At 37.3% G+C, this 24,690-nt stretch overlaps 1 protein-coding gene and 1 pseudogene across 4 annotated transcripts in view; both read left to right on the top strand.

The window, feature by feature from the left end:
• Positions 1 to 24,690, top strand: part of DIS3L2 (DIS3 like 3'-5' exoribonuclease 2) — a 344,308-nt gene that overhangs the window by 162,492 nt on the left and 157,126 nt on the right. For all 4 annotated transcript variants that reach the window (XM_055345950.1, XM_055345951.1, XM_055345952.1 and 1 more), the window contains one exon: positions 12,473 to 12,646. In XM_055345950.1, coding sequence (XP_055201925.1) covers positions 12,473 to 12,646 — 174 coding nt within the window. The remainder of the gene's footprint in view (positions 1 to 12,472; positions 12,647 to 24,690) is intronic.
• LOC129493998 (U4 spliceosomal RNA) lies at positions 3,558 to 3,688 on the top strand (annotated as a pseudogene).

Raw genomic sequence — 24,690 nt, 5'->3', positions numbered from 1 at the left:
GTCTGACTTGAGTGTTGGGGAGATGACAATGGCATTTAAACCCGGTGCACTGTGAGCAGTCTCCCCGGCTCCTGCTCTTCCCTTCTCTTATGCCTCATTGTTTCCCAGGCTGACTGTGTGTGTTGGTAGTTCCGGACGTTTGCACACTACACTTGCTTTCCCAGCAGTGGATTTCTCCTCTGTCTGCTGTTCGTTTAGTGAAAAACTCAACTTACTTGCTTACTTAGTTTCTTACTTTATTTATTTATTGAAAAACTCAACTTTAAACATAACTCCTTTGTCTACTTGAAAAATGTTCCCCGAGTTCTCCCTCATGGGTGCTCCCATAGTTTGTAATAATACTACCATTATTGTAGCTCTGGCTCATTTGTATTGTATTGCGTATGCAAGGTATTTACTTGGACATGAGTTCTTTTAGGACAAGGACTCTCAGTGAAATTTTCCTGGCTGGTTAGGAGGCCATCAACGTTGGTGCCCCCTTCTGTGTAAGCATTGCTTCTCTGGCCTTAGTGGCACTGTGGTGCCTCCTGTTAAGGGGAGACCAGAGACTATTATAGGACCGGAGACCTTTGGGTATTAGAAAGTTATTTTTCATCTTGTTCTTAGAGCTATCACGAGAGATCTCAGTTCTTCCTTGTTTACCGCCATACATCGTATCTGCCACATATGCCTGCATGAATCTTAGTCCTGTAATGCTAGCAAAAACCAAGGTGATCAGTTCTTAGTGAACCCTTGCTGGCTTGTAGGGATCACTGCTGTTTGTTATACATCACAACATATTTAGTACTTTTCCTTTTAGTATGAGACTCTTGTCCAGGATACTTAAAAAGCCACATTGGCTTCCTTGCTGGAATGATTTGTAATTATGTAATCAGATTTACAGTTTTAAGAGCTTCCCAACCCTCTTAAATCATCTTTCCCTTTAGAAACTCTTACAGTAGAATTCAGGTTTATATTTTCTCAGGCTTTTGTGAAATCTACTGTGCTAAAATGTAGAGTTTATAGTCACAGCCTTTCCTTCCAGAATCTCATGAGCATGGAGATATCATGGTCACTTTCTCCTAGATTTGTCATAGTTTCTTCTTGAATATTTAAGGATAAATCTTAAAGAAAATGGAAAAGCTTTATAGGCTCTACCATAAGGAACATGATAGTGTTTCTTGGTAACACTCTAGACTAACTGAAGATATATAATGTGAATTGACCTAGAGCAAATAGATATATTTATATTATTTGCTCTAGCAAACTTTGGTAGCTTTAAGGGATGGGGAGAAGGAAAAATAAATAGGTCAGTGCAGGTAGAGCAGGATTGAGAAATTTGGGGTTGAATATGGGATTGTCTAGGCTTACTGGGAAGCCATTGAAATGAGGACTAGAGAAAGGGTCACAGTGCTGCTCATTTTAATGAGCAAAGGACAGCAGCTTCTATTGGAGAGAGTGGGTGAGATGAAGGGTGGGGGGAGTTCTGATTGATGAGGCATGTGGTAGAGGAGGACATGGTTGGGGGGAGGGGGAGCCTGTCATCTGTTCTGGTATTGTTATCTCCCAGCTTTGACCTGTCAAGTTCCAGTTATCAGGCAATTAGAAATATTTTTTGATCATTAGAAGCAAATACTATACTTTTACCATTCCATTCAGTTTTGATAGATACTGAATTTCTTATGAGGTAGCTATGAATTGGGAAGGTGATCTTTAAATTGTATTAAATTATTTTTAGTAGGAAAATGAGATAATAACGAGGTTGGTAGAAAAAAACAGGAGAAATTAGTTTCATTGATGCATAGCCTACAAGATTAGCAAATTCAAAAATAGCTCTATCCAGTCTTTTCCTCTATGCAAAAGGAGTAATTTCACCTTATTAAGAGTATGTTCATTATCTGAAGGCTCCTCTTCTGAAGAAGAGGCTGAATTATATAATCCTCTGGCTTGAAACTTAAATATGGCTTTAGCTGGCTATTAAAAGTAGCAAATCAGGCTGAGGAGGGGGCTCTGTTTTTGTGACTGTTGGGCTCCACCTGGTGGCCTCTAAGATCAGCTTTGGGAAAAGCTACTTCTTCAACTTTGAGAGCATTCTGGTCAAAGCAGAGCAAAAGTAAAAGGGATGGAGGAGAATGGTCCTGAGCCAGGCTTTGGTTACCAAACCGTTCTTTGCCTCACGCTGTAGCAATCGTTAACACTTCTTCCATGGTTGTCATCTTCATCCACAGTTTCTAGGGCGTCTCCTTGAAAATGCTATCTCAAAGTATGAGAGCACCATCAGCCTTCTCTTACACTCCTTAAATGGTTTCATCCTCCTCTTTGCTCCCTTCACATCTACATTTGGCGCTTCTGTGTCAATCTTCAGGGCCTTCCCTAAAATCGTGTAGTATTGTTGAGCCTTTTTTCTTCCTTTTTTTTTTAATTTAAATTCAGTTAGCCAACATATAGTGCATCATTAGTTTCAGATGTAGTTTTCAGTAATTCATCAATTATGTATAATACCCAGTGCTCATCACATGCCCTAGAGCCTTTTTTCTTTTCCACATTCTGCTGTTTTCACTGATCTTCCCACTTTTCCTGAAGTCCCTGTTCCTTACTTGCTGCTTTCTGCTGAGTCATGATAATGAGGCAGAAAAAGGGAAAATCACATGTTCCGTCCTCCTCATTATAGAAAATAATAAATAACATGTACATCCAAAGATGTGTTGTACTTGCCACACTTTTTCTTTACCTGTGTTGTTATGCGGCTTTTGGGTTCCAGGTGTTGTTGATGTTTGATTGCCCTCCACTTGCAGGTTTTCAAGGATCTGCTACCGTTGTACCTGTTTGAATGCAGTTTCCAGCATGGACCAGTATGCCTGAGAGCGTTTACTTGAGTGATAATCATTACAGGAATGTATGTCTGTCCTCCTGCGTATAGCCTAGTTTTAAGGCTAAAACTTTATAAGAGACTATGTGGTGGAGACAGGAGGATGGATGATTTAGAACACTAAAGTTGACCGTTAAGTGTTCTTATTTTCTTTAAGGTAAAGAGGCCAATTGGAGGGGACTGCTTGCTTAATTTCTTATATCTATAGCTTATCCTTCCCCTTAGTAAGTTTTTCACTTGTACATGACCCAGACCTAATGCTTATTTGTATAAAATATTCACACACACACACACACACACACAACCCCCACCGATGAACTACAGGAAACTAGGAATGTTGTTTCAGCACTATCCCCATGGATTCTATAGTAGGACCCAGTTGTAACATCATTGATTGTGAATGGGAATGGTATTTGTGGAGGAACTCTGGTGAGTGAGAAATATTGAAGTGGTAATCATTATAAATCATTCTAATGAGGACAGCTCTCTATCTCAAAATGATTTATTGTATTATCAAAATTAGAAAAAATTAATTTTTTGAAACACACATACTTCTAGAATTTCACTCCCAGAAATAATTGCTATTAAGGGTTTGGTGTATATTTGTCTAAAATATTGTTTTAAAAATACTTGCTAACATTCATTGCAAAGTATGTTTCACAGATAAAGTATACATGTAACACTTACATAATTTTTGAATTCTAATATTAGCTTTGCGCAGTGGCAGTATTGTAGCCAATGAGGTTTATGTGAGGTGCGATTATTGCTAATTGAATTCTAATATTAAAACCAATCCACAAACTACCCAGATTAAGAAATATATCACATTATTGTTGAAGAGCCCTATGTTCCTCTCTATCCTAACCACTAGTTTTTTTTCCCCAAGAGGTAACCACTTTCTCAAACATGCTAATCACAATATGCTTTTCTTTATACTTGACCCATATTTATTATCCCTAAAAGTATTAGTTTAGCTTGTTTCTCAACCTTACAAAAAAAATCCATGCTACATATATTCTTCTGTAAACTTGCTTTTTTCATTTAACACTGTTTCTAAAATATATTCATAGATTTCATTCATTTTAATTCATAATATTTCTATTTCCTGAAATATACCACAATTTATTTATCTAGCATTGGATATTTGGGTTGAATCCAGGTTTTTCTATTAGAGATAATGCTCCAATGAACATTTAAGTGCTTACTAACTAAAGTTTCTCTAGATTCTACTCAAGAGTAAAGTTGATACATCACGTATATGTGCATGTTAAGCTTTATAGCCAAACCGTTTCCAAAGTGGTTGTGCCCATTTTTAATCCTACTAGTAGTATGTAAGAGTTTCTGTTGCTTCACATTTTTATTAACCCTGGATATAGTTAGACTCTTCCATTTTTGCCATTCAGGTGATATCTTGTGATCTTAATTTATATTTTCCCAATTACTAATGAGATTGAGCATCTTTTTATACTTATGGTTATTGTTTTCTCTTCTAGGAAATATCTTCTTATCTTTTACATTATTTTCACAGTTAAATTTTTATTTAGATAAATTTTCAGAAATTGCAAAATGATACAGAGGTTCCTATATACATTTAACCAGCTTCTCTTTATCTTAACATCTCACACTACCATAGAATATTTATGAAAACAAAGAAATTAACCTTGGTATGATACCATTAAAATATAGAACTTATTCAGATCTTATAACTGTTTCCATTAACATCCTTATTCTGTCTGAGAAACTGGCCCAGAGTCCTCATTGCAGTTAGTTGTCATGTTGCTGTAGTTATTCCAGTTTGTGATAATTTGTCAGCCTTGTCTTTCATGACCTTGACACCTCTGAGGAGTACTGGTCAGTGATTTTGTAGAATATTTCTCAATTTGGGTTTGTCTAACATTTTCTTGTAATTAGACTGAGATTAGGCATTATTGGGAAGGATATCAGAGGGGCAATGGGTGTCACATCAGGGAGTTCATGTATTACTGGTGATGTTAACCTTGATCACTTGGCTAAGAAAGTACCTACCAGAATTTCTAACTTACTGTTTTTCCCTTGTAATTATTAGACTTTGGGAAAGATTTTTTTGGGACTATGCAATTATTCTGTTTCTCTTTAAACTTTCACCAACTCATTTTAGCATTCATTTTTTATTGAGCTGTTATTTGATTTTTTTGGAGTTAAATATTCTAGAAACTAATCTTTTTAGCAGCTACTGGTAGGGAAAATATCTTCTCTGCAGTTTATGCCTTATTTTTTCATGTTACTAATGTTAATTTCTGAAGAACAGGCATTTTAAGTTGCATTTTCTAACTTTTCGATAGTGGTGTATAGAATTATTATAAACTTTTGTATATTAATCCTGTATCCAGCCATCTTGCTAAATCTCCTTATTAATTTTAATATTTTGGACATAGTTGTCTTTGGATTTTCTGTGCAGATAATCACATCATTGGTAAGTAATGACAAGTTTGTTTCTTTCATTCTAATCCCTATAACTTTTATTTCTTTTTCTTATTTTCCCAAACTCGCAATTGAAGGAGAAGATATTTTCCATAGTAATAAGTCATGAAAGTTCAATTTTAAATGAAAGCAATTTTTTCCTGATATTTTTGAAGTGCTAATATTAATAACTTTGCTAATGTGACATGTAGTTATTAAAGGACTCTAGATACCTAAATACATGTCTTTGAGTTTTATTTGTTTTTACTATCTTCAGTTTTCTTAGTTTTCCTTTGGAGTTTTAAGGAGGAATAGTATGCCCTTTTTCCATACTCATTTCCATACTCCATTTCCAGGCTCAAAAGCATTAATTCATTTATTCACTAAACTATCGTGTTTTGGACACCTAGGATGAACAAGTCTCAATATAAGATACAGGAATAATGTTTAGTCTCTTTAGGATGATCTTCTCCATCTGTTGGTAAAGAAGAGACATATGTAAAGCACTATGGCACAGCTAGAAAGTGGCAGGTGCCAGAAAGGAGATGAACCAAAGGACAGTGATAGCACTGAAGAGAGAGATCTATTCTGGAGCTCAGGGCAGCTTTCTGGCCTTGCTGCTGTATTTCATGAAGGTGAAATCAACATGGTTCATGTTTTGTGAACCTACTTCACCATGGAAACTGTAAAGGGAATGCCATTAATATAGAAATATTGCTTAAGGAAGGAGCTACTTGTACTATACTATTGGCTCTAGAGCATAAAAGAACTTTTTATGCTCTAGAGCCAATAGTATAGTACCTTGTCAATATGGAGTGAGTACCTGCAAGATATATGATGTGAACAGTCCTGAGATTTTATTTTTGGTCGTAAGAGTGTTACATTTTCTGTGGCAAAGTGAAGGACAGAAAAGAGAAGTTTACTTCTCATGGAAGATACTTTAAAGTATTTTATATTAGTTAGGATGCTATTTTATATTAGGAAGATATTTTAAAGTATTTTATATTAGGATGCTTCCAAGTGATGGAAAACCCTGACCCAAAGTGATTTAAATAATAAGGGAATATATTATTTTACATAAGTGGGAATCCAGAGGTTGTGCAAGCTCCAGGGCTCAGTGACTTGATGATGTTATCAGTTTGCCCTTTGCCATCTTCAGTGATCTAGTAGTAGATTCTCCGTGTTAGTGAAGACAGCTGCCAGGATGGTCAGACTACGTGCTCTCTTGATCAATCCAGTAAGGAAGGGGAAAATCCTGTCCAAACAACCATGATACTGATCACAGTCTCCAGGGGAATCATACCCTGATTTTATTACAGTAATGAAGATCTGCCTCTGGAGCTGAAAGTAAGATGAGTCCCCCATGTGAAAAAGATGAGGTTTCTGTTAGAAAGGAGAAAGATGGGGAATAAATGTTGGGTGGACAACCAGTACTGCGCATCACAGGTTTTTATTAGATTATAGTAAATGTTTCTATATTTTTAATCAAAAATATTGTAATATTAAAAGAAGTCTAAAAAAAAAGAAAAAAGCTACTCATAATCCTTCTTCTTTAAAGTAATTAATGCCAGTTTTAGCTATTCCCTTCAGTCTTTTCATAAATGGTTTTACACTGTTAAACTATACTATATCTTTGTACATTTTGTTTTACGCCAGACATTTTTATGTTGCTACATTTTCAAAATTATTTTTCTAAAATGCATAATAAACAATTGAACAAAAATGCCACGATTTAGTTTATCCTTTACCTGTTATCGAAATCTCGATTCCTTATTTTACTCTTTTGATTCAATTTTTTAAAAATAAACTTTACTTTTAGAACAGTTTTAGATTTACAGAAAAATTGTTAAAATAGTACAGAGAGTTCTTATGTATTCCTGGACCTAATTCCCCTATTATTAACATATTAGTATGGTACATTTGTTGCAATTAATGAACCGGTGCTGACAACATTGTGAACTGAGGTCCATACTTTTATTCAGAAATCCTTGATTTTTAAAAATTGAATGTCCTTTTTCTGTTCCAGGATACCTATACATTTAGTTGTTGTCATGTCTCCTTAGGATCCTCTTGGCTATGAGTTTCAAAGTTATTTTTGACGGACATATTTTAATACAGAGTTGGCTGAAGTATGATTTTTAAGAGAATCAGTTAGACATTTTGATGCAACATTAAACGATAGTTGTCCAAAAGCAGCTGTAGCTGTCTTTATGAGACAATGACGAAAAAACGGAAACTACTTAGAAAGCTGTAATATTTGAACCATAGCTATGAAAGGGAAAGTTATTTTCAGTATTTAAGTAAAACTTACACCAAAATTTAAAATGCAATCAAACTCTTTTGTAAGACAGATATTGTAGTAGATTTTGCTTTTGTTTAGAGCCTGGAATATTCTGATTTTGGGAGTGATGGCAGAATTTATGAGTAAATAGCGTAAAAGTCTTTCTGGGGCATCTAAGGCCCAAATGCATGAGCTCTTTCAGCATGCTGACCTGTTAGATTTTTATCTTCTGCAGGCTGTCCAGGCTATGCTGCTCTCAATTATATCTCCAGTGAAAATCTATAATAAATTTATTTAAATAAGGTACTTGAGAAATGTTCTCTGGAACTTAGTAAAATAAATGCTAATTACTACTAATAGAAACTTGGAGTCATTGATAACATTTGGAAGCCATAACCAAAATATAATTTTGTTACTATGAGCCATATTGTAATTTTAGTAAACAAATCAAGATTCTTTGGATTCAGAATATAGCCTAGTGAAAAATTTTGCCAGAACGCAAAGCACTAATAAAATTAAAGACAATTTTTTTCATTAAATTTCAGTAAAGGTACGATAACTGATATGACTTTGTTCAGACAATTAATATTAGGTCCATCTTTACCTGCTTACTTTTGTTCTCCTTCCTTTTCACCTTCCCTCCCCAACAGAGGTGGATTCATACTCAGCACTAGTCTTCTTTTCAGAGAAATTTCTCCATCTCTTGGTAGGCCACAGTTCTTCATCTAGTAGTTTTTCAGAAAAGGTTTATGAAAACTATGTTCCTTGAGTTCTTGCATTTAGAAATCTTCATCTTCAAAATCCAGTAGCATCACTAGAATATGTTTCAGTGGTGATTTTCTGTATTACATTTCCTGAGATATGGCATATATGCCCTTTCTGTGTGTAAAATTTCTCTTATTTCAGAAAAGTTGTCTTAATAATATCTTCGAAATGTTTTCTATTCCATATATCTAGTTCCTTCCTTCAGGAATACTAGTTATGCCAGTGTTGGATCTCGTTCATTGGGCTTTCATATCTGTCTGTTTTCTCTGTAAGCTCTTCACAATTCTTTGTACTTTTCAATTTCATTTTTCTCACTTCTCTCAAAGCTGTATCTTGATGAACCTTATTTTTTTCAGTCAGTTCATTAGTTACCCTCCTATATGACCTTTGTTTTTGTAGTGGTTTTCTTTTTCTTTTTTTATTTTCTAGGTCTGAAGCACTAATTTTTATTTCCTTTTGTGATTTTTTTTTTATTATGCACTTGCATCTTCACTTTGAGTGGTGACATATTCTTGGGAATATCTTTGATCAAGATAGTAATTTCTGTGGCCACATACTTACAGAGTATGTTTTATCCTTCTGCCATTTCTTTTCCTTGTTTCTTTCTTCTTTGTTAAATAGAATGCCTGGGATGTCACCTTCCATCTTTAAATAATGAGGTCTTCCCAGATTTTAGTATTATATTTTAAAAGTTAGATATTATAAAATGCCTTTTGTTCAAATGTTTAGGCCCTTTTCCACTTTGGGGGTAAGATAATCCTTTTTGGACATTCTAATGTCACCAGGTAAAAGTAGGGTGGCCAGTGTGTTTTAAGTCTACCTTACAGAGACTGTTACTGATGCTATCACCACATAGAAAAATGTTTATTTTCTTGCTAGTTTCATACTCCAATCATGATGACCTGACTAGAACACTTGCAGATGGTATATGATCTATCTCTTCATGATCTACATCATTGTTTATACTTCTCCCAGAAACTATGTATGCTGATTTTATATAATTAATTATTTTATGTGATATTTTAATACCATAGGGTAGAGTCATGTGAAATTGTGTCTTGCAGGTAAAAAATGGTCACATATATTGGCAGTTTCATGTCTCAACAAAATCTACGATTAATCTCTCTATATTATTACTGGCCATTCTTGAATCTTTTTCTTCTGAATTATCCCTCAGCTGTCTTGAATTGCAAATATGTTTTTTTTCCCCCCAGGAAATGGAAGGATGTTCCTGTTCTTTACTCATTTGTTGAGAGTCTTGATCATGAATGGATGTTGAATTTTGTCCAATGTATTTCTGCATCTATCAAAATTATTGCATGTTTTTCTCATCATTTGCTAATATAATGAATTATATTGGTTGATTTTTTTAATGTTGGACCAGATTTTTAAATCTTTAGTTGGTCATGACGTATTCTCCTTTTCATATACAGTTGACCCTTGAGCAATGCAGGAGTAGCAGCAACGACTTCTTGCACAGTTGAAAATCTGTTTATAACTTTCAACTCCCCCAGAATTTTACTACTAATAGTCTCTGTCGATTGGAAGCCTTACCAATAACATAAATAGTTAACACGTACTTTGTATGTTACATGTATTATGTACTCTATTCCTACAATAAAATAAGCTAGAGAAAAGAAAATGTTCTTAAGAAAATAAGGAAGGGAAAATACATTTATATTACTGTACTGTATTTATTTTTAAAAATCTGCATATTATTGGACTGACACAGTTCAACCCCATATTGTTCAAGGGTGAATTATATGTATTAATATTTCATAAGAATTTTAAGAATGAGGGATATTGGGATGCCTGGGTGGCTGAGTGGTTAAAGTGTCCGCCTTCGGCTCAGGGCATGATCCTGGAGCCCTGGGATCGAGTCCCATATCAGGCTCCCTGCATGGTGCCTGCTTCTCCCTCTGCCTGTGTCTGTGCCTCTCTCTCTGTCTCTCATGAATAAATAAATAAAATATTTTAAGAAAAAAAAGAATGAAGGATATTGATCTCATGAATCCTTTGTCTGATTTTGGTATCAAGATAATGCTGGCTTCATGAGACCAGTTGGAAAGTGTTCCATCCTCTTCTGAAGAAAGAGTTTGTATATAATTGGTATTAATTCTTTTCTTAAAATACTTGGTGGTATTTACCAGTGAAGCTATCTGAGCCTGGAGTTTTCTTTGTGGGAGGGTTTTAAAGTATGAATTCAATTTTTAAAATAGATATAGGAATATGTAGGTATTGGTTTCAGCTTTAATAATCTTAGGCAGTTTGTGTTTTTCATAGAATTTATCCATTTCATCCAAGATGTTGAATCTATTGACTTAAAGTCTTCCTAATTTCCTTATTATCTTTTTAATGCTTGTAGGATCTATAATGATATTTCCTCTCTCATTCATGATTTGGTAATTTGAGTCTTTCCTTATTCTTCTTGATTAGCCTCACTAGAAACGTTCCTCTTTTATTCTCTTTTCAAAAAATCAGCTTTGATTTTATTGGTTTTCTTTATTATGGTTCATTTTCTGTCCCTCGATTCTTATTTCTTTATTATTTTCTTCCTTCTGTTTACCTGGAATCTAATTTGCTTTTCTTTTTTCAATTTTTTAAGATAGAAGCTTTAGATTACTAATTTGAGACATATCTTCTTTACTAATATAAACATTTATTTATTTTTATTTTTTCATTACATTTATTTAAAGCAAAAATTTCCCTCAAAGCAGTGTTTTAGCTGCTTCTCACAAATATTGATATATCATGTTTTATTCAGTTTGAAATATTTTCTGATTCTCTTTTTATTTCTCATTTAGCCCACTGGTTATTTAATTTCCAAATATTTAGTTTTCTGTACTTTTTCCCCCTCATATTTTTGTTGTCTTTGACTTTTCAATATCCTTTCTGGGACATCAGCTGCTAGGTTTGAGGAGGTGACACTTGTCTGAACCCATTTTGTATGTGGGGAGCCCACAGGCAACTCACAGGCTACCTTGAACTTATGCAGGAAGGCAGGTATATGTGTCAACTATGGGCTGGTTTCCTTTGGCTGCCATGTGAGAGGTGGAACCAGCCCTGCTGCCACCACTTCTGTTGCAGTAGTAAGGCTGAAGATGGGAATTTGTTAGAAGTCTGCATTTCAGGCAACCACATCCCCAGTCTCCCTCTACCACTCTGCACCTAAGAACTCTAGCAGCCAGGCATCCACCCTTACATAGGAAACAGAATCTTCTTCAAAGAAATCTAATGGCACCAGAAAAAGCTCTAAAGCCAGAGCTAACTCCTTGTGGGAAGAGTATCATATTTCCTATAGACTATCTGTATGCCACATATAACTTTAGATTTAAGGTCTGAATGTGGCGTGCCAGTGCTTATGAGAATTGAGCACCATCAATTTTGGTATATTTATAGATGATTATAGATGATATTATAGATAATAACCATAGATGATTATTAGTATTTGCCTTCTAAAAGGTGGAACCCTACTAATAGCATCAGAACTATCCCTTTAAATGCAATCTTACTTTTTATGGACCAGTACCCCAAAATGAGAATGGTAATTTGCTGAATGACCAGATTACAGATAATTTTAACTTTCTTCTTGATGTATTTCTGTATTTTCTAACTTCTCTACAATGAACCTATGTTACTAGTTGTTCAGATAAAATATTTTAAAATATTAAGGCAAAAATTAGAATTGTGAAAAAATTTAAGTATCTGATCTAATTTAGTAAGATGTCTTAAGGTATAGGCACTATGAAACTAATAACAATTTAATAGCAAACTGGGCTAATCAGAATTGTCTCTCAATGTATTGCAAGAAAAGGAATTGATGAAAGCTTTTAACAATATCAATTTGACTTTTTCATGAAAAACAATTGCAAGAAACTTAAGGAAGGCCAACTGGCCCAACTCCCCCATGTCAGAATTCCTGAAGAAGGTTAAAATTATACTGTAGTTAGGGATTTAACAGGACAAGAGTATTATGGTCTCTTCTGCTTGGTTCCCCCATTCACTGGTGATGGTGTTCTTGCTGGGGGAAGGGCAGGAGGTTTAAAGGTTTTCCTACTACCCTCAGTTTTAAAGATGAAACAGATGCCTGTGATCCATTAATTCACTAACATAGTTGTTCCTCTCTGTCTTGTTCATAGGCAACTGGCTAAGAGTCTTGGGCAGGCTGGTGAAATTGAACCTGAAACAGAAGGTATACTAACAGAATATGGTGTGGATTTCTCTGATTTCTCATCGGAAGTTCTAGACTGTCTCCCTCAAGGCCTGCCCTGGACAATCCCACCAGAAGAATTCAGTAAGAGAAGAGATTTAAGGTAAATATCTGAAACTTTTTTTTTTAAGATTTTTTTCTTTTTTTAAGAGAGAGAGCACGCACACACATACATACACATACGGAGGGAAAGAAGGAAGCACGCTCCCCACTGAGCAGAGAATCTGATGCAGGGCTCCATCCCAGGACCCTGGGACCATGACCTGAACTGAAGGCAGATGCTTAACTGACTGAGCCACCCAGGTGCCCCTGAAACTCTTTAAGAACAACTTGTTTCTACCTTTCTGTCTTCTAACTTCACTTTCTTAGGGATGGGGCTCAGATGTTTCCATCTTTCTAATAACATTCAAGATCAGTTCAACTGAAAATTAAATGCTATGTACCAGAGGTTGGCAAATTATGGCCCACAAGCTAAATCCAGCCCACTGCCTGTTTATGTACAGCCTTTGAGCTAAGAATGGTTTTTATATTTTTTTTTAAATTTTTATTTATTTATGACAGTCAGAGAGAGAGAGAGAGAGAGGCAGAGACACAGGCAGAGGGAGAAGCAGGCTCCATGCACTGGGAGCCCGATGTGGGATTCGATCCCGGGTCTCCAGGATCGCGCCCTGGGCCAAAGGCAGGCGCCAAACCGCTGCGCCACCCAGGGATCCCCGGTTTTTATATTTTTAAATGATTGAAAAAATCAAAACAAAAATAATCTTTTAAGAAAATTATATGAAATTCAAATTCCAGTACCCATTAAGTTGTATTGGAATACAGCCATGCTTATTTGGTTATATTTTGTTCATGATTGTCTTTTTTGCCCTGCAACAGGAGAGTTAAATAATTGCAACAGATACCATATATGGCCTGCAAAGGGCTCTCTAGCTCCTTATAGAAAAAGTGTGGTCATCTCTTTTCTAGACCATTCTGATTTCAAAAGATACAGGTGCTATCTTTCTCTCTCATTGTTATGCCCCATAGGTCTGATCGAATAAAGACAATGTTATCTGGTCAGAAGTACCTTCCTTTAAATGGGCCTCTTCAGGCACAGAGCAAAGGATTCAAAGCTTCTGTGCTTGGAGCTTCATTTTAAAGCTTTACTTTTAGGTCTGGAATTTGTTGGAAAGTACTTTTGTGGTATTTTTATAACAACATCTTCTTTGAAGATGTTTCTTCATTGTGGGATGTTAGTTCTTTTCTGATATTTCTCTTCAGAATTTGGTTTCAGTACTGGCATTCATTTTGGATGCCACATGGAGATATTTAGAACCAAGAAACTTTTCATACAACCCACTGAGGCTGTGGAAGGTTTTCTGCTAGGGTCATCCCGTGTCAGAGTCTTTTCCACCACACTAGCTCACTTCACGCAGCTGAACTTGTGATACCTTCGCTTTTGGTGCCCATAAGCCCACCTAGTTTGAGAATCCTTCTCTTCTCCCTTTTGCTATTGTATCTTTTAGGAATATAGTGCCTTTTTTTCTTTTCTTGCCAAGAGTAAGCAAGGAAAAGGAGATGATAGTCCCCTTTCCTATTTAGAACACATGTTATATATGAAGTCACTTAACTCAGGTGACCATCCTGGCCTTCAGCAGTAACCACTACTCATGGAACTCCTGCTGGTCAGTGATCTTATCAGGGACTTTGAGATCTTGGGCCCAAGCCTTATTCTCTCTGAACCTTCATTTTCAGGTATATAAATTGAGGACTCATTTTCTGAGATCTTTCCCTAAACTAGAAATCTATTTTTAAAAATCTAATAAGAATGAATGGCTAAACTTCATTGTTTGAAGTATAAGTCAGGGTAGCCATTCTGCAGTAACTACCAACATTTGAAATGTACCTACCCTTTCACCCAAAAACTTGACTTCCAGGAATCCCTCCTAGTCAAAGTGTACAAAGATAGGAGATGTTCAAGAATGTCCATTGATACTCTGTTGTAAAAGTGACACTACTAATATCCCTCAACAAAGGGATGGTTTTATTTATTTATTTGTTTGTTTGTTTGTTTATTTATTTATTTATTTATTTATTTATTTATTTGAGAGAGAGCGCCTGTGCCCACATGTAGGTGGGGGAGGAGCAGAAGGAGAGTCTCAAGCAAACTCCCTGCCGAATGCAGAGCACAACATGGTACTCAATCCTATGACCCTGAGATCATGACCTGAGGCTACTCCAGACATCGGACACTCACCCAACTGAGCTATCTAGGCACCCCAGCAAAGGGACGGTTAAATAACCTATGTCATACCAGCAAGATTGTGTTTCCCGCAGCTGCAAACCAGGAACTAGATCTACGTGGACAGTCCTAAAGGGACTGCTATCGTAATGTTGCTAAGTTAAAATAAGCAAGTTTTGGGACTCCTGGATGACTCAGTCAGTTGAATGTCTGCCCCTGGCTCAGGTCATGATCCCAGAATCCTGGGATCAAGTCCCACATCAGGCTCCCTGCTAGCAAGGAGCCTGCTTTTCCCTCTCCCTCTGCTCTGCCGCCCACTTGTGCACCCTCTCTCTTTCTGTCTCTTTCACTGTCTCCGATAAATTAATAAAATCTTTAAAAAAATAATAAAAAATAAAAGCAAGTTTCAAAACAGTGCAAATACGAGCCTTTTTAAAATAAAGCCAAAAAATATAAAAATACTATCCAAATAAATATACCCATGCATATATAAATATATTTATATATGTATGTACATAGAAAAAGGTCTGGAAGGAAATGCATCAAACATTTGACAGCGATTATCATTTGTGGACTTGGAGGAGCAGTAGGAGGTAGGGAGGCAGTATTTTACTTTTTATAAATTTCTCTATTTTTCAAATTACTGTTTTAAATAACTGTTATATCTTTTAAAAATTATAAATGGAACTATCAGAAAAAAAGAAAGAGAGGTGCTCAATCTTTTCTAGCCTGATTCCTTGCCTACAGATAAATAAAGCTCTTTAACAGTCAGCCAGCCTGGCCGGCATACTCAGTTTCCCTCTGCTGCTTCATGTTGCCTTGACTTAGACCACGGAACAGGGGGCCTTGCTCTCCAGAAGACCTCTGTTAAAATATGCCTGTGTATCCTGTGCAAGGACTCAGAGATATATGTCTGATTCTTAGTTTCATATGTTTTGATACTTAGTTTTAGGTTTAATGGTTATCATAACTAAAAAAGATAAGAAGAAGTGAGCTGAACTTACTAAATCATAATACTCATTTTTTAGTCCTATTTATCAATTATTTTCAGAAATACAATCCAGCTAATAAATTTTCATCTTTCACAATGTCAATCCGTTCTTGCAAATGAGTTGAAAGGTGCTACATTTTTAGATTTTTTTAACAATTTTTTAATTTTTATTTATTTATGATAGACATACAGAGAGAGAGACAGGCAGAGACACAGGCAGAGGAGAAGCAGGCTCCATGCACCGGGAGCCCGACGCGGGATTCGATCCCGGGCCTCCAGGATCACGCCCCGGGCCAAAGGCAGGCGCCAAACCGCTGCGCCACCCAGGGATCCCAGATTTTTTTTTTTCTAATGGGTTCATAGTCTTTGGCTTTTCTTCAGTTGGCATCTTTACAAACTAGTTAGAAAATTCTATCAGGATGTCCAAGTGTATACATATGAGTAGTTTTGCAGTAGTGCCGTTTTGCACTTAGATTGTTTCAGGTCCCCAGCTTGTATAACATTTCAAACAACCTTTTTAAAAAGTTTGTCTTCAAAGCCTGAGTTTCTTGTTTGATTTTGTTCAAAAAGCAGTAACTTTTTTTTCTTATTAAAACATCACTTTTACCTTGAAGGAACAGATTTAGTGTATTTTTTTTTTCCTAAGGATCTACTAGGTAGCATATGACAGTCATTGTTTTGAAATCATGTAGGTGGCTGGTGATGAATTTATATTAGGAGCAGAAGCAATGTCAACTTCCATTTTCCTGGTATTAGTAGAATTAGTATTATTAGTTTAGTATTATCTTCAGTCCGTGGATCTTTGTAATAATCTTTTTTAGCCACTTGCCTATTTTGTAAGGATTAGTTTAGCTGAAACTAGGTAATTTCCATAAATCCATGTACAGGGCACGGGCAAAGACCCATTGATCACAGTTGGCTGAAAGCATAGGAAATAATGAGAATGCCAACATCATCGCCTTTGTGTTCTGGAACACTGACTCTTTCATCTAGACACTTCAGTAATCACCTGACCCACCTACCTTTATGTATCTATGTATATGTAATCACAGTTAACTTCCTAATTTTTGCAATAAAAGATAAATATAAAGAGAAGTCTGTGATATGCTGAAGTGTTTTGGTCTGATTACCTTTCCTTCTCTTCCGTCTTACAATAGATTCATTCAGTTTTTCAGCCAACAAATACTAATCAAATACCATTCACAGGCAGTGGGGATTCAGTAATTGGATGGGATTGTGCCAGAGGGGAGAGTTACTTGGTACAAGTGTTAGTAATACTATGATTTCTTCTGCTCAAAGGTGCAGTGCCTTCAAAGAGGTTTTTATCAATATTAATTTTCCTAGGAATGTCACAAGAATTCCAAATGAGACCCAGCACCCCCCAAAAAACATGTGCCATGAATAAATTAATACATATTCTATAGACTCCTAAGTGAAACCTTCTATGTCTTTCCTTTTCCTGCCTTCTCTCCTATATACATCTACTTACATATATTATTTTTATATGTGTATATGTAATAACGCCAAGTCCTAAGTTAGTTACTGGAAATACAGAGACAAGGAAGGCTTGGGTCTTGTTCTTTAGGACTTTACTTTTTCTCATAGAGACAGATTTACACTCCAACAAATTACAGCAGAGTATGGCAAGTGCTATAATACCAGTATGAATCAACTGCCAAGGGCACTGGTGCTTGAACTGAGATCTGAAAAATGAGCAGGCATAGAGGGAACTGGAGTGACTAAAGCAGTCTTCATTTAGTGATAGGCTATGGCTGCAGAAAAGGTGACACATTCCCCTCAGACTTCCAGATCCTTCTATGCCAGGGCTCACAACTCCTATGGTTTTGATAGCTCCTTGACCCCTTCTGCTCAGCCACCCTGCCATGGAGCCTACAGTATTACTCTGGCTCTAGCTACATAAGGACTTCTACATACCCATTTAGGTTTGGTATTTGAACAATTATATTTGGAACAGAAAAGTTCCATCAATCTTTAAACCTCATAATCCAATTATGTCAGTAAAATTCCAGTTTTTTAGTCCAGTGGAATTGGGGTAATATTTTGCAAACTGAAGTTGAGAGAAATAGTGTTTATTTTGAAAAGAAAAATCGTTGGTTAGCAATTTTCAAGAAGGAAGACTGGTGTGAACTCCTAAGGGTGATCTGGCCCTTCTGATCAGGAGCACCATTTTTCTGGGCCTTCACCTCCAGTCTCTGGAGAAGCCCCACTTGCATGGCCTAGAGCTGCAGCTCTCTTTAGTAGGGCATCTGAGGTTAAAGAAAAGAAAAGAACAAGCAACACCAACATTGCAAGCCTTTGGGGATCAGGAAGAGAATATATCTAAGGAAACTGCTTAAAAGGGGTTGCACCAGAAGCCCAAGAAACCCCAAGGTTGTTTCTGAGACTGGCTCCAATTATTTCTAATTGCATTCTTATTATTTTGTTTCCTTTGTTGCTAAACTGGAATAGGAAACCAAAGCTTAAAAGCTCAATTAAAGTGGAAAAATAAAAACCTAAATATTGGAGGGGGAAAATACCACGCTGAACTGATTTTTAGATTTTTCCTATAGTTAGTAATATGGTAGAAGTTTGGATCACATACTTTTCGGTAAAATATGAGCTTCCTTGAAGTGGAGGTGGTGTCTATAGTCTTTCACAGGAGAGCTTGTGGATATCTATTTCCTCACTATCCCCTCAATAAAAAGGATGCCCAGTGACCTCCACCGGACCATTACAAATGTGAAACTTGGCACTTAAAATTGCTTGCTCTAAATTTTCCAATTGCTTTCTCTCTCTCTCTTTTTTTTTTCCATTTAATGTCGTTCTGCCAACTGGTGATTTTATTATTATAAACAGGACATTGTATTCACTTTTAAGAAGAAATATGAAGCTGGAGGTAAAATTACAAACTGCAGCTTCTCGGCTGCCAAAATAGAAAACAGTGAGCTAAAAATACCGAGCACAGAAAGGGTGCCGTGGCAAGAAATATTGAAATATCTTCAAGATGGAACTGTTCCAAACAGACAGAAATTTTCTTTTACTCCAGGTAAAACCAACCTTGAAATAGCTGCTTGAAAGGAGAGACATATAATACTAACCTCTTTCAGGTCAACCCTTTTGTGGGAAAACTTTCAAACATAACTAACATTAAATGACTAATGATCTTGCTGTTTATCAGGAAGTCCAGTATGATTAAATTGCCATTTAGAAAAGGTTTCCTCTGGTAAGGGAGTATGGCAGCATAGAAGGAGTGCTGGAAGTTAGTCCTAGCTCTCCTGGGAGCTAGTGGGATGACCTTGGGCAAATTAGTTAAATTTGGGAAGATGGGGGGAGAGAGAGCAGAGCACTTTCATTATTTGTAAAATGGGTTATTTGATAGGTTAGGTTTTCCCAAAAGGTGTTGGTAGGTCATATGTCCTTTGGGATTTTAAGAGAGTAAAAGGGAGTAAATGGGTTCTATGGCCAAATATTTTTAGAAACCAGTGGGTTAATAGATTTCTTAGAACTTTTTCTCTTGGGTCATCTCCTGGACCTAGTATTCCTTGAAATCCCATTGAAATTGTTAAAGTCAATACTTCAAAACGTACTAGCTCTGATGGAGTGTGACTCTGTTTGAAATGTCCTCTTGGAGTTATTCAAAGCCATCTCATCCTTGCATTGGAAAGAAATAGTATTCCATTGGTGACAATCTGCCACATTTATCTGACAGATGTATTGACCCTGCCTCCCTGTGGGCCACATAGAAAAATCCAAGGATTGTGCTTTACATCTCAGCTCTTCATTGCCAAGGGAACCCCTTTTTTGCTTACGTGGAACAGAGCAAGGTTAAATTGTTCTGCATTAAACAAGGAAGCTGTCATTGTCATTTGAAACTGCTGGCAATATTATCCCTTTCATGTAAATCCCAATTCACTGTTTATGAAATTACAAGAAACTCATAGACAGGGGCAGCCTGGGTGGCTCAGCAGTTTAGTGCTGCCTTTGGCCCAGGGCGTGATCCTGGAGACCTGGGCTCGAGTCCCATGTCGGGCTCCTTGCATGGAGCCTGCTTCTCTCTCTGCCTATGTCTCTGCCTCTCTCTCTCTCTCTGTGTGTGTCTCTCATTAATAAATAAATTTAAAAAAAAGAAACTCATAGACAATAACAAAGATTAATGGGTCCTAATGCTTATATGGAGTAATGCTTATATGGAGTGGCTTTTTGAAGGTCTGTACCCTGCCATTCCTGCTGATCTTAGTGTCACATCTCTTCACTTTCTAATGCCTGGGCTGGAGATAAAAGAGAACAACCCCCAGCAGAAAGTTTCAGGAAAGAAACAAGCCTCCCATTGAAGATTACGGAGAGTGGGCAAGAAAGACAGGATCTGAAAATGAGATCCATGAGAAGTAGATAATTGTATGGGCAAATCATTCTTAAGACTAGGAAATACTGGGTAGCTTGATACTCATATCCGTGCAAGTGAAAAAATGAAATTATCAATTTTATTGCTAGTTTTTTAAAAAGAGGGAAATCAATTTCTTAGCTTCTCTGCAGTATCCTGTCCTGATTCAGCCCTTCATCTCTCCCTGATCCATTTTACTATCTTGTAGCTTTCTGTCTTGGCCATACCCTGCTCTGCCCTTCATCTACTTCCCAGAACCCTTCTTAACTGCCTTTGCTATCTTGCTCTGTCATGCCCTGCTCTCCTTCCCCTTCTCCATTTGTGTACCCAATTTGATAGCACTTGCCATACTGTCCTATAACTTCCCTGTACGTAGATCTATCCTGATGGACGGCAAAGCCCTCAAGAACAAGAGTTAGGTCTTACTTGTCTTTCTGTTTCTCAAATCGAACTCAATACTTAGTCTATAATAAATATATACATACATACTATATATAGGATAAAAGGAGGGAGAAAAAGGAAAAAGACAAAGCTTTGTTTAGGAGTTTGCAGAACACGTATTAATTGGTTGACTTATGACATGTGTTTCTGAGCAAGTGCTAGGATTCATTCCTGTTTCTTTTTGGTATTCCTGGGAAAATGAATGTTAACAAAGCACAGTCAAGTGCCTTCAAAGAGGTTGCTGTGTGAAAATTGGGTAGGAAAACATCTTAAAGAATAAAATGTTAAAATTGCTATAATAAAATGAGGCACAACTTCTATTTCTGACAAAGAGTATGCCCATTCTTCCTGGCCCCTCCTTCTTACTAAAAACATGGACATAACACAACAAACAAGCATAGAAAGATTCAGAAATGTGGAAAAGAGAAGGTGGATTGCATGCGGGGGGGCGGGGGGCGAGTCTCAGGACTTGAGGAACATGCCAGTGATTCCTCTGGTTTTCCTCATTGCCTCCTATATAGCCCAGACAGGGTGCTGTAGAAGGCACCAACCTGGAATAACCAAAAGGCACAGGAGAAAAGATCTCCAAGAGATTCTTCCATTCTGTCTGCCACATGCAGGTGACACTCTGATTCCACTTTGAGAGATGTGAGATCTGAGCAGGGTTAGTTGTCTTTTTTTTTTTTTTTAAGATTGTATTTATTTATTCATGAGAGACACAGAGGGAGAAGCAGACTCCATGCAGGGAGCCCGATGCAGGACTCGATCCTGGGACCCCAGGATCACGACCTGAGCCAAAGGCAGACACTCAATCACGGAGCCACCCAGGCATCCCAAAGGCTAATCTTCTGTCCCTTGCACAGCAGAAACTGGTGATGGTGCTATAATTCCCCTGCTAGGATAATGTCAGTGGAACCAAATGAGGGGCTTTTCTTCCTTCCCCTTCTCAGTGGAAGGAGGCATGAACCAGTTTCCCTCTGAGGATAGTGTCTGTGGGGCCAAGTGAGGAGTAGACTCTGTTCCTCATCCCGTGGAAGCAGACTGTGTTCTGATTCCTCTGCTTGGCTCATGTTGGCAGAGCTGGGAGTGGAGTTGAGCTTCTGCCCACCATCCACCCCACCCCCCATTCAGCAAAAGAGAGTAGTGTAAGCAAGTCCCAGAGATAAGATGAGCCTCCATTCCCTCCTGGCAGCAAAGAGATGTGATGAGTCAGAGATAGTTACTACAGTGCTCTCCCTGTGTCACTGGAACCCAGTGCAAACCCAGCCTGTACCTCCTATACCTCCTGCCACTGTGAACAAAGGGGTGGGAGGCAGGGGTAGTTGACACTCACCTACCCCTCATTCTTACTGTCAACAGGGAGTTGAGCTTCAAGGCAGTATAGATCACATTTTAGCTTTTCCCCTTCCTGGTGGCAGTGGGGCTTAGCAGGAAGCTTAGCTTACACTCACACTTGGCATCAGTGAGACAGTATGAACTGGTGCCCCTTTTTCATCAGGGAGATGTCAAGAGGGCTGAAGGGAGAGCTGGATTGCTACCTACAGAGAGGCATTGTGAGTCTGTACTTCATTTTTGCTAGGTTGGTGGCAGTGGGATTCAGTAGGAAGCTGAAGATGCACATTCACCTGGCCCTTGAGCTACACCTTGGTAGGAAAGTGCCTTCTAAAAACCAAACAAACAAAAACCAAAGAAAACCCACAAAAACTCTATAGGACCCAGTCTCCTAATATAATACCCAAAATGTCTAAAATACAGTTGAAATTCATTCATCATACTAAGAACCAGGAAAACCACAATTTGAATGAAAAATATAGCTGATATCAATACCAAAAGGAATCAAATGTTGCAATATCTGATGAGGATTTAAAGTAACCTTTATAGAGATGCTTTAACAAATAATTATGAATTATTTCAAGAGATTGAAACAAATGAAAAAAGTGGAAAATCTCAGAAAGAAATGAAAAAAAAAAAAAACACAATGGAAAATACCAAAGTAAGAAATACTATCACCCAAACCAAAATAAAACAAAAACTATCCAGAGCTCAATAGTAGATTAGAGATTAATAAGATAGAATTAATGAACTCTAAGACAGATCAATAAAATTTACCTAGTCTGAGCAAGAAGAATTTATGTGATAATAACAAAAGAGCTAACATTTGTATCATTGAGTCCCGGAAAGAGAAGAGAAAATGAATGGGACTGAAAATGTTTTCAAAGAAGTCATCACTGATAACTTCCCAAATCTGGCCAAACATAAGCCTTCAGTGAGCTGAGCAGACTCCTGTAAGGAAAACACACTCCTTCTGTGTGTTTTCTCTTAGTACTTGACTATGACTCCTTCACTTCTGATACCAGATGTGTGGGTTTTCAACATCGTAAGCAGTTCTGAACACCACCTGGGTGTCCTACAATAGAACTCAGTTCTGACACTGTCAACCTAGAGGTAGTGTCAGATCCCATAGGCTAAGGGCTCAGTCCCACAAGACTGCCCCCTCCCACCTCAGATGCCAGTCATAAGTGTAGGTTGTTATTTGTGCTCTGGCCAATAGGCTATAAATTGAGGATTCTGAGGCCCCCTCCTCATGTTTGATTAATCTACTAGTGTAGGTCACAGAACTTGGGAAAACCATTTACTTACTAGATTACTGGGTTTTTGTTGTTGTTGTTGTTGTTGTTTTTGTAAAAGAATATAACTCAGGCACATCTAGATGAAAGAGATGCATAGGGCAAGAGATGTGGGAATGGGCATAGAGCTTCCATGCTCTCCCTGGGCATGCCATCCTCCTAGCACTTCCACATGTACACCAACCTGGAAACTCTTTTTTGGTTTTTATGGAGGCTTCATTATGTAGCCATGATTGATTAAATCATTGGCCATTGGTGAATAAACTCAATCTCTACTCCCTCTCTACCCTCCCCTGAGGTTGGGGAGTGAGGCTAAAGTTTCAGCCCTCTGATCACATGATTGATTCCTCTGAGAACCAGTCCCCATACCAAAATGTTTTCCAAAAGTTATCTAACTAGCATAAATTCAGGTGTGGATTTGTTATGAATATCAAAAAACACCGTTATTGCTTTTACCATTTGGGAAATTCCAAGGGTTTTAGGAGCTCTGTATCAGAAACAGAGATGAAGATCAAATATGCATTTCTTATTATAAGTCACAGTACAGAAGCCCAAACAGCACAAACCCAAAGTAACTGATGCCAAGACACATCGTATTTAAACTTCTAAAAACTGAATACAAAGAAAGAAATCTTTGAAGCAAAGTGAAATTGAAATGATGCATTACTTTTAGGAGAACACCAATTCAAATGATAATTGTTTCTCACTTGAAATGGTGGAGTCCAGAACAAAGTGGCAGATTTTTCAAGTACTGAAAGAAAAGCAATGTCAACCATGAATTCTGTTTCCAGCAAAAATATCCTTCAGAAATGAAGAGGAAATAAAAACATTCTCAGACAAAGGAAAGCTAAGAGAATTTACTCCAAGCCAACATACCCTGAAAGCATGACTAAAGAAAGTTCTCTAAACAGAAGGGAATAATAGCATAAGATGGCATGGAATTTCTGAATGGAAAGAATATGACAATGGATACAACTGGGGGTAAATATCATGAACTATTCTCATGAATTTCTTAAATCATATTTGGTGTTTGAAACTAAAGTTATGGGATCCCTGGGTGGCGCAGCGGTTTGGCGCCTGCCTTTGGCCCAGGGCGCGATCCTGGAGACCCAGGATCGAATCCCACATCGGGCTCCTGGTGCATGGAGCCTGCTTCTCCCTCTGCCTGTGTCTCTGCCTCTCTCTCTCTCTCTCTGTGACTATCATAAATAAATAAAAATTAAAAAAAAGAACTTAAAAATCATTAAAAAAAAGAGAAACTAAAGTTATAACACTAAATAATGTAGAGATCAATGTATGTGGAAAAATACTGAGAATGTAGACAGGGTAAAGGAACCTAAGTGGAATTCAGATTTCTCTACCTTACTTGAAGTAGTAAATAGTTGAAATAGTAGACTGCCTAAATTACAGATAGGGTGGTACCTAGAGCAAACCACTCAGAAAACTACACAAAGTGAAAACTTTATAAACAGTCAAGATGGAATGA

This window comes from Nyctereutes procyonoides, unplaced genomic scaffold (assembly GCF_905146905.1).
Source record: "Nyctereutes procyonoides isolate TBG_1078 unplaced genomic scaffold, NYPRO_anot_genome, whole genome shotgun sequence".
Lineage (NCBI taxonomy): Eukaryota > Metazoa > Chordata > Mammalia > Carnivora > Canidae > Nyctereutes > Nyctereutes procyonoides.
Note: the sequence above shows the minus strand (reverse complement) of the source record. Positions and strands in the feature narration are given on the sequence as shown.